The following is an 11,009-nucleotide window of genomic DNA, read 5'->3' on the forward strand; positions in this document are numbered from 1 at the left end:
TTTTTTTTGGTTTACGATGAGGTGTTCTTTGGGTTACAGATCAGGTCCTGAAAGAAAAACAAATAAATTAAATCAACTCCCCGGCAACGGCGCCAATTTTTAACTCGCGGTTGTCGAAGCCGGTCAAAAATAACCTCTACGGTTATCAATAATTTTACAATTGCAGATAGTGGTAAAGGATCGAATCCACAGAGAATTGAATACTTATCTATTTGTCCCAAACAAGATCAAGAGAATCAACTGAAAGCACAATTGAAAGCAAGCAGATCAAGAGTAAAGTGCAATAAAGTAAAAATGGGGGTTTTGAGATTGATTTGACTAACAACTATTGAAAGCAATTAAAACAGCAAGTAATCAAAATAAAAGAGGAAATCAATATGAGAAAGATTTAGTTGAAGATATGGGTCCACTTTGGTTGCTTGGGTTGATCATTGAAACTTAGGTTTTCTTGATTGATTCAATAGATTAGTTATGGGGGTGGAAAACGCTTCTCACCACCATGTCTCTCCTTATGATTAAATCAATTAGGGAACGTCCTCTAATCAATTACTAATTAACAAATTGCCAAGGAATGTCCTTGGGCCTTAGGCATCAAAACAATTGTCAATTGCATAAAGAATTAGAGAGATCTAATCCTAGCTACTCCAAACGCATGAAGATGATACTAGATCATGCAATTCCTTAGTTTTTACACCAAGTGTTCTTAGGTCAGAATATTTTCAGCAATTATGGACTAACAAATATCCCAACTAACAATCAATTAACTTTACAATCAAGAATCAAGTGGCCAATTTGATCAAAACAACAAAGCAATCTTAGAATTAAACACACAATTGCATGAATATTGAATAAACCAAAACCAAACACTTTATGTTCAGATCTCACAACCCTTTAAACAACCTTAGTTTCAACCAATCCTCAACTAGAATTAAGGGTTTCAGCCAGTCATGGCTGAACCAAAACAAAAAATAGAAGAAGAGAACAAAGGAAAGAGAACAGGCGGCTGAAGGTGGAAGGAGCAGCGGCCGAACTTCCTTGGCCGAATGGGGGTGAAGTCTTCTTGATGCAATCTCCCCCTTCTTGTCTTCATAAGGCCTTTAAATATGTCTTGGGAGGTTGTCTAGGGTTTCTTGAGTGTCCATGCATCTTTTAGAGGTTGCCCAAAGTGCCCTTGGTCTTACATGTGCCTTCTATGTGCATGTGTGAATTTTGCAAGGACTTTTTGGTCTTTTAATTGCTGTCCAAGTATGTCCAAGAAGTCTTCTTCACATGATTCTTGCCACTTATGCACTAAAGAGGAAGGTGGAGCCTTCTTTTGAATTTTGAATGTGCATGGCATGAAGTGGGAAACATGTGATCTTCAAGATTTGACTTCCTAAATAAGAAAGGGGCAATTAGGGAGGACTTTCGGCTGCCTAAACTTGTTTTCGGAGGCTGGACTTTCGGCTCTGGAGCAAACTTTCGGCCGCCGAAGGTGCTGTCGAAAATAGGTGACTTTCGGCTCTGGACGAGACTTTCGGCTTCCGAAGGTACTTCCGAAGGTGGTTGAGTTTCAGCTCTGGACGAGACTTTCGGCTTCCGAAAGTGCTTCCAAAGGTGGCTTTTCCAGATTTGGCACTTTTTTGGCAGTTTTGAGAGCATTTTCTCCAAGATTGTCTCTTTACACTTAATATCTGTAAAACATAATTAAAATTACAAAATTAGGTAGGAAAGGTATAAATAAACATCAATAAGATCATGATAATATGGACTAAAATATGCTCTATCACTAGCCCTCCCCTATAAAAATAGAAAACATAACCTTCTACTTTACATCATTTCATTAGTCAGTTATCATGGTTTCATATAAGTCACAATGCTCATTTTCACAGTTCATGTAGCTATCTCTCGTGAGCTCCACCATCACTCTCAACTGTCCACCATCATGGAGAAGTATAAACACTGGATGGCAAGATATGGAAGGGTTTATGAGCAACAAAAACGTTTTCAGATATTCAAGCATAATGTTGCTTTGATAGAAGCTTTCAATGCTGTCGAAAATAAATCCTTTAACGTAAGCATTAATCAATTTGCAGATCTAACTCAAGAAGAGTTTAAAAAATACTATTTTGGAGCTAAACCGATCTTTCTCAATCCAGTTTAAAAAATGTTCAAACTTTGAATTATGAAAACATGATTGATTTGCCTCCTTCAATAAATTGGAAAGCTGCTGGCCCTGTTACGAGCATCAAGGATAAGGTCAATGTGGTATGATATATTTGCCTCCTTCAATAAATTGGAAAACTGCTGGAACTGTTACGGGCATCAAGGATAAGGTCAATGTGGTATGATATAAAATTGTTTTATATTTATTATATATTAAGCATATTCAATGTCTTATTAACGTGTTGAAAATGGAAATAAATGCAGCAAGTTGCTGGGATTTTATATTAGCGGCAGCCGTTGAGTCTCCATATAAGATAAAATATGGACGATTAATAACTTTATCTGAGCAATAACTTTTAGACTGTGTTTCACCTGGATCTTTAAAGTATGATTATTGTGGTTATGGTTATCCGTTGCATGCCTATATATATATAATGGCTAACGGTAACGGTGGCTTGACTACAGAATACAATTAAATTAGCGTGCAGATCAAATTGCAATTGGAATACAAAACTATTATAGTCTTCCATCTTATTCAGAGGCCACAATTATGTAGGCACTGGTGCAACAACCAGTGGTTGTAATTATTGATGCCTATAATTCTGGTTTTATGTTAAACAATGGAGGTGTATTTGATGGAAAATTACCAAATGGACGATCATCTTGTACCACTGATAATACAAATCATGTTGTATTAGTGATTGGTTATGGTACTGATCCTTATGAAAGGGACTATTTTCTCATCAAGAATGGGAAACCCAATGGGGAGAGGGAGGATATGGAAGATTGTTAAGGGTGGGTGGAGCTGGCATTTGTGGAATAACAAACTGCTGAGCATTCCTTAGTTTAATTTTAGTTTTTATTTTCTTGTTTTAGTTTTTATTTTCTAGTTAACTAGTATGGATTAGAAAGTTTTTCTAGGTAGAAATTTCACTATTTTTATAATAAAATCAATATTATGAATGAATTTATTCAATACAACCGTTTAAATTTAATTCTATTATTCTAATATAAATTTAATTTCATTATTTCAAATTGCGATTTATCACTCCACCCACTCTATTTAAATACAACTAGGAACGGTCATATTGATATAATTAAAAGAATTTAATTGAATTATTATGTATATACATAATTTATTTGGAGTAAAACCATAAAAATTAAATAAATTAGAACCGAATAAAAATAAAAAATCAAATTTCAACCGTTTTAAACCTTCTATTTTAATATCTCACACTTTTCAAAATTTAAATTAATAATTAATTGTGAATGAATTATCATAGTTTTAATTTTATTTATTTATTTTAATTTTTATTATTAAATTAATTGTAGAGTTTATATGAATTTAAAATTTTTAATCCTATTTGTATTTAAAATTCATTTCAAACGGGTTTGTTTTATTATAATTAGTTTTTAAGAAACATTGGTTCATCATTTCTATATTTCAATTAAATTTTTTAAAATTATTTTATTTATTTTATTAAAAATTATGATACTGATAAAAACTAAAATTATCTATTTTGTTGATAATTAAATTCGGTATATCATAGTATATTTAATATAGGAATTGTTCAATTAAATATATATTGAATTAAATTCAAGGTTGGAGTGATCAAATAAATCTGTTAATTTAAATTTAAAAAAATTCAAAATTTTAAATTTAGTGATTTAAATTAATAATAATTATATCTATATAGCTATATAAAATTGATTTTTAAAAGGTTAAGGAGATTGCTTTTTCATCAAAATTAAGGAGAATTTAACATGTGGCAGATTTAATTTTATTTATCTATATAAAATAACACACTTAAATTTATATATTTATGTTAATTGGATACACTTAATCTATAATATATTTTATTATCTTTAATAATATTACTAATATGTAAATGATAAATATAATTTATTATCTTCGCTGTTGCTACTAACTCATTGACATAATTATTTTAAGATTAATTTATATATTTTTACAATTTTCTAAATTTAAATTCTAATAATGAGTTTTAAAATTTATTTGATATAAAAATATATTAAATTATAAGGTATTCTTATTTATTAATTTAAAATTATAGATATAATTAGAGAAATTTACTTATGAAAAAATAATAAAATAAAATATTATAGTCTAGACGTATAAGGTAAAATAATATAATTATAATTACTTTTTGACTATGATTTAAAAATATCTCCCTGTCCTCTTATAAAAACTAAAAAATATAAATTTATAATCTATCATTCTGTTTTATATAAATTATTTTCGTTGTTAATTTTAATTTTTGAGTTAATGTAGCTACTTCTTGCGACCTCCACCATCACTCCCGATCACCTACTATGATGGAGAAATATGAATAATGAATGACAAAATATAAAAGAGTGTATGAAACTTCTAATGAACAACATAAACGTTCTAGATATTCAAGCATAATGTTGCTTTGATAGAAGGTTTTTTAATTAGATCTAACTAAGTAGAGTTCAAAAACTATTATTTTAGGGCTAAGCCTCCTCCTTAATGTAGTTTAAAAAATATTCAAATTTTAAATTATCAAAACACGATTAATTTGCCTCTAATAAATGGAAAAGTTGCTGGAGCTGTTACGGATGTGAAGAACTAAGGCCAATGTGTTATGATATAAACATCGTTTTATAATATATATATATTATATTAAGTATTTTCAATGTCTTATTAACTTATTAAAAATTGGAAAAAAAAAAAAACTAGTTGGATTTTCGCAGTAAGACAGTAATCGAGTTTGCACATAAGACAAAATATGAACAATCGATAAGTTTATCATATATTCAGATAAAATAATTTTGTGTATATTATGTCATAGGTTATACCTTACACGCCGATAGCAGCTTGGTTACAGAAGACAATTATCCACGCTGATGTTGTTGAGATTAATTTGATGACGTGGCTGAAATAAAATTAGACTGTGATCGATTAGAACCTGCAAGAGAGGAAACGTGAGGTAGTGGTGGGTGTTCACAAAAGTCACTCTGACGCTCAAGTTAGTGTTTTAAAGAACATAGAAAATATAATGTATAACTTAGAGCTCATGTAGTATTAGAGATAGTGTACCTTTACTTTTGTGATCGTTCCTCTTTCATACTGTAAAAAGATGTAAATAATATAACATTTCTTGAGAATGCGATGATGATGTGGTTGGCTGCTCAACATAGCTAGCTAATGGGTTTGTGATCTCGTGCTCACATGTGAAATGAGAATATACCTAGTAACGGTAACCGTGTGCCAAGACTCGGCCTATTAGGAAAGGGTAGGTCTTAACGATAGTCCGGGTCTTAAAGTGTCCGGGTCTCCTTTTCTTGTAGCAGGACAGTGTCTCTCACTTGTCAGATCCTTATCACTGGCCCATGTTTTGCAATGACAACTCATAGCTTACTTTGGGTGAATATTATATAACATTAAAAGTCCCTCGCTGGTCTTCGACTCTTTAGATTCGAAGGTGATTGTTTGTCTTTCCGGTTTAGGAAACGTGGTGTGATCTCGATTGTGAGCGTCGTTTTGTTTGCCCGTGGTTGTTATTTTTTGTGCTGCATTCAAAACTTTGTATGCTATTTCGCTGTATAAGAACCCTTCTTTTTTCTTTTTGGTTCATGACAGTTTCTCATGGAAGAGAGGAGTGGAGGTTCCTTTTCTTCTGTGGCCCGAAGGACATTGTCCTTTCGTCGTAAAACAGCTTGGGGGGTTTTGTTAATACTGATCTTTCACCCGATCTAGTTTTTCATTCGACACCTTCATTCTTTGTTTTTTCAGGGGTTGGTATATCCATCTTTCCGGCTGTCTGGCACAGATGAATCGATTAATTGGACCAACACCAAAATATGTGGTCTGGCAAGAGTCGCCTAGTGGCCTAGCCTGGCGAAGATTGCCTTATGGTCTTGCCTAGTGGGACCAATGCCTAAATGGCCTAGCGAAAGCTGCCATATAGTTTGCTTGACGAAAATTGCCTTATGGCCTTACTTAGTGGGACTAACGCTCGAATGGCCTGGCAAAATTATCTTATGGTCTTGCCTAGTGGTATCAATGCTCTAATGGCCTGGTGAAAACTATCTTATAGCCTTGCTTAGTGGGATCAACACCCGAATGGCCTAGTGAAAACTATCTTATAGCCTGGTCTGGCAGAAATTATCTTATGGCCTTGCTTAGTGGAACCAACGCCCGAATGGCCTAGCGAAAATTACCTTATGGTCTTGCTTAGTGGGACCAATGCCCGAATGGAGTCGCGAAAATTGCCTTATGTTTTGACCTGGCAAAAATGGCCTTATGGCCTTTGTTAATGGGACCAATACCCAAATGGTCTGGCAAAAGCTGCCTCAAGGTCTGGCCTAGCGAAAATTTCCTTATGGCCTTGCCTAATGGGACCAATGCTCGAATGGCCTGACGAAAGTTGCTTTATGGCTTGGTTTAGCCTCTCTTCGAAAGAGGCACTCATCTCGTTCCTTGTTACTGAATAACAACACATGTGAAAAATACCTTGTTAATTTATTATTGATAAAACTTTTTCATACTACAGATGCTCCAGGAATGGGGAATGAGACTATTTAACTTGGTCAGATTATATGACTCTGGACGAATAACCTTCGAGACCCTAAATGATTCTTTTTAATTCTTGCGCAACTTACTAGACCCGGTATTTCCACCCGCTACATTTATTCTTTTAAGGACTAGATCCCCTATGTTGAAGGCGTGTGGCCTAACCTTACTGTTGAACATTCAGGACATTTTATTTCTATAAACTGCTATTCTGATGGCAGCCTTTTCCCACAGAAATTCTGTTTGGTCCAAATTGAAATGGATTTCTTCAGGATTTTCTGATATCTCTAGATATTGTATCCTGAATCTGCATACTTGGATTTCAACAGGAATGACTGTCTTGGCCTCGTATACTAGAGAAAAGGGCGTTTCTCCTGTAACTGTTCAAAGGCTGGTTCTGTATGCCCATAGTATATGGGGTAACTCTTTGGGCTAGTTGCCCTTGATTTAGTCGAGCCTTTTCTTTAGACCCCACAGGATAGTCCTGTTAGTTACCTCCATCATACCATTGATCTGGGGGTGGTAGGTTGAGCTAAATATTAAGTCAATTTCCCATTTCTTGCAGAAGTCTTTAAATCTGAAGCTTGCAAATTGAATTCCATTATCATTGATTACTATTTTTGGAGGTGTATTTGATGGAAAATTATGGTTTTATGTTATACAATGGAGGTGTATTTGATGGAAAATTACCAAATGGACGACCATCTTATACCATTGATAACACAAATCATGTTGTATTAGTGATTGGTTATGGTACTGATCTTTATGGAAGGGACTATTTTCTCATCAAGAATTCGTGGGGAACCCAATGGGGAGATGGAGGATATGCAAAATTGTTAAGGGTGGGTGGAGCTGGCATTTGTGGAATAGCAAACTGGTCTTCCTTTAGTTTAATTTTAGTTTTTATTTTCTAATTTTAATTTTTATTTACTAGTTAACTAATATGGGTTATAAAGTTTTTTTAGTAGAAATTTTACTATTTTTGTAATAAAATCAGTATTATGAATGAATTTATTAATAAGGCCGTCTAAATTTAATTCTATTATTTTAATATAAATTTAATTTCATTATTTCAATCTGCGATTTATCACTTTATCACTTTACCCACTCTGTTTAAATACAACTAGAAACGGCCATAATATCACAATTAAAAAAATTTAATTGAATTATTATGCATATACACAATTCTTTTTCAGAGTAAACCATAAAATTAAATAAATTAGAGAACCGAATAAAAATAAAAAATCAAATTCTAACTCTTTCAAACTTTCAATTTCAATACCTGATTCTTTTCAAAATTTAAATCAATGATTAATTGTAAATGAGTTATCCTAATTTTAATTTTATTTATTTATTTTAATTTTTATTATTAAATTAATTGTAGAGTTTATATAAATTTAAAATTTTTAATCTTATTTGTATTTAAAATTCATTTCAAACGGGTTTGTTTTATTACAATTAATTTTTAAAAAACATTGGTTCATCATTTCTATATTTGAATCAAATTTTTTAAAGTTGTTTTATTTTTTTTATTAAAAATTATGATACTGATACAAACTTTATATTATCTATTTTGTTTATAATTAAATTCGGTATATCATAGTAAATTTAATATAGGAATTGTTGAATTAAATATATATTGAATTAAATTCAAGGTTAATTAATAATTAATTTCTAGTAGTTTTATTATTATAATTTAAATGCATAAATGATTAAATTAAAGATGCAGGTAATTAAATTCATGCTAAATCTTTTCAAAACGATAATTTATGAGAATTCTAATTTTTTATAATTTATCTATAATTCAAATTTTTTGAAAATATTTTTAGCAAATTTTATCATGAAAGCTTTTTTAAAAGGATAGTACATATAAACTTTCTATTTGCAAATAATTTTTTTAAACTGAGAGTAATTTATGTATTATTGTAATATAATTATGGTATTTTTTTCTTTTAGTGATCAAAATCTGTTAATTTAAATTATGATGAGTTAAAATTAAAAAAAAAATTAAAATTTAAAATTTAGTGATTTAAATTAATAATAATTATATCTATATAGCTATATAAAATTGATTTTTAAAAGGGTTAAGGAGATTGCTTTTTCGTTAAAATTAAAGAGAATTTAACATGTGGCAGATTTAATTTTATTTATCTATATAAAATACCACACTTAAATTTATATATTTATGTTAATTAGATACACTTAACTTTTAATATATTTTATTATCTTTAATGATATTATTAATATGTAAATGATAAATATAATTTGTTATCTTCACTGTTATTATTAATGTGATTTTTCAATTTTTTATTATTTTTTATATTTGTAATATCATACTAAAAGAATATATAATACAGAATATTATAAATATTTAATAATTTTTATTAAGAAAAAAAATTAAGAATGGAAATTTGTTTCAAATTTACGGAGACTAATTTTTTTTTTTCAAATACACATGCCTTTATTTTATATGAGTCGCAAGGTAATTTTTTCGGTTTTAAGTGCCAGTCAGATGATTGAATTTTATATTTTTATAATTTTTAAAATTAAAATTTAACGATAAATTTTAAAAACTCATTTGATATAAAAACCTATTAATTAAAATTATAAATAATTCGGTGCAAGTAAACTTTCCACAAAACACTCATATGTACACAACAAATAATATAAAAGTATATTTTGATAGAGATATTCTTATTTGTTAATTCAAAATCATAGATATTGATTACGAGATTGATTAATAGATAATTATAAAATTTAAAAAAAATGATGAGATAAAATATTATGATTCAGAAGTATCGGATAAAATATTATAATCATAACTACTTTTTATTATGATTTAAAAATATCTGGTATTCTTCTATAAAAGTAGGAAACATGACATTCTACTTTATATCATTTCATTTGTCGATCATCATGGTTTCATATAAGTCACAATGCTTATTTTCATTGTTCATCTTAGCTCTTTGGGCTAATGTAGCTATCTCTCGTGAGCTCCACCATCACTCTCGACTGCCCACCATGATGGAGAAGTATAAACAGTGGATGGCAAGATATGGAAGGGTTTATAAAGATTTTTCTGAGCAACAGAAACGGTTTCAGATATTCAAGTATAATGTTGCTTTGGTAGAAGCCTTCAATGCCGTAGGAAACAAATCCTTTAATGTAAGCATTAATCAATTTGCAGATCTAACCCAAGAAGAGTTTAGAAAATACTATCTTGGGGCTGAACCTCCTTCTCAATCCAGTTTAAGAAATATTCAAACTTTGAATTATGAAAACACGATTGAATTGCCTCCTTCAATAAATTGGAAAACTGCTAGAGCTGTTACGGGCATCAAGGACCAAGGCCAATGTGGTATGATATAAAATTGTTTTATATATATTATATATTGAGCATATTTATTATCTTATTAACTTGTTGAAAATGGAAATAAATGCAGGAAGTTGCTGGGCTTTTGCAGTAGTGGCAGCCGTTGAATCTGCATATAAAATAAAATATGGACGATTGATAGCTTTATCAGAGCAACAACTTTTAGACTGTGTTTCACCTGGATCTTTAAATAATGATTATTGTGGTTATGGTAAACCGTTGCATGCCTATAGCTATATAATGGCTAATGGTGGCTTGACTACAGAAGACAATTATCCATATCACAAAGAAAAGGGCTACTGTGCAAATTGGCGTGCATATCAAATTGCAGTTGAAATACAAAACTATTATAGTATTCCATCTTATTCAGAGGCCACAATTATGCAAGCACTAGTGCAACAGCCCGTGGTTGTAATTATTGATGGGTATAATTCTGGTTTTATGTTATACGGTGGAGGTGTATTTGATGGAAAATTACCAAATGGACGACAATCTTGTACCACTAACACAAATCATGTTGTATTAGTGATTGGTTATGGTACTGATCCTTATGGAAGGGACTATTTTCTCATCAAGAATTCGTGGGGAACCCAATGGGGAGAAGGAGGATATGCAAGATTGTTAAGGGTGGGTGGAGCCGGCATTTGTGGAATAACAAACTGGCCCAGTATTCCTTTAGTTTAATTTTAGTTTTTATTTTTAGTTTTAGTTTTTATATATTAGTTAACTAGTATGGATTAGAAAGTTTTTCTAGGTAGAAATTTTACTATTTTTATAATAAAATCAGTATAATATTGAATGAATTTATTCAATAGAATTGTCTAAATTTAATTTTATTATTCTAATATAAATTTAATTTCATTATTTTAATTTGTCATTTATCATTTCACCCACTCTATTTAAATACAACTGAAAACGGTCATAATAATCATAATT

At 30.6% G+C, this 11,009-nt stretch overlaps 1 protein-coding gene across 1 annotated transcript; it reads left to right on the forward strand.

Moving 5' to 3' along the window:
- The first annotated feature begins 6,914 nt into the window (after positions 1–6,914).
- LOC110602002 (fruit bromelain) lies at positions 6,915–10,757 on the forward strand. The gene is made up of 4 exons (XM_021739432.1): positions 6,915–7,119; positions 7,370–7,555; positions 9,663–10,058; positions 10,144–10,757. Exons 1-4 carry the CDS (start codon positions 6,915–6,917, stop codon positions 10,755–10,757), a joined length of 1,401 nt encoding a protein of 466 aa, XP_021595124.1.
- The last annotated feature ends 252 nt before the right edge of the window (positions 10,758–11,009 follow it).

This window comes from Manihot esculenta, chromosome 15, assembly GCF_001659605.2.
Source record: "Manihot esculenta cultivar AM560-2 chromosome 15, M.esculenta_v8, whole genome shotgun sequence".
In the NCBI taxonomy this organism is placed as follows: domain Eukaryota; kingdom Viridiplantae; phylum Streptophyta; class Magnoliopsida; order Malpighiales; family Euphorbiaceae; genus Manihot; species Manihot esculenta.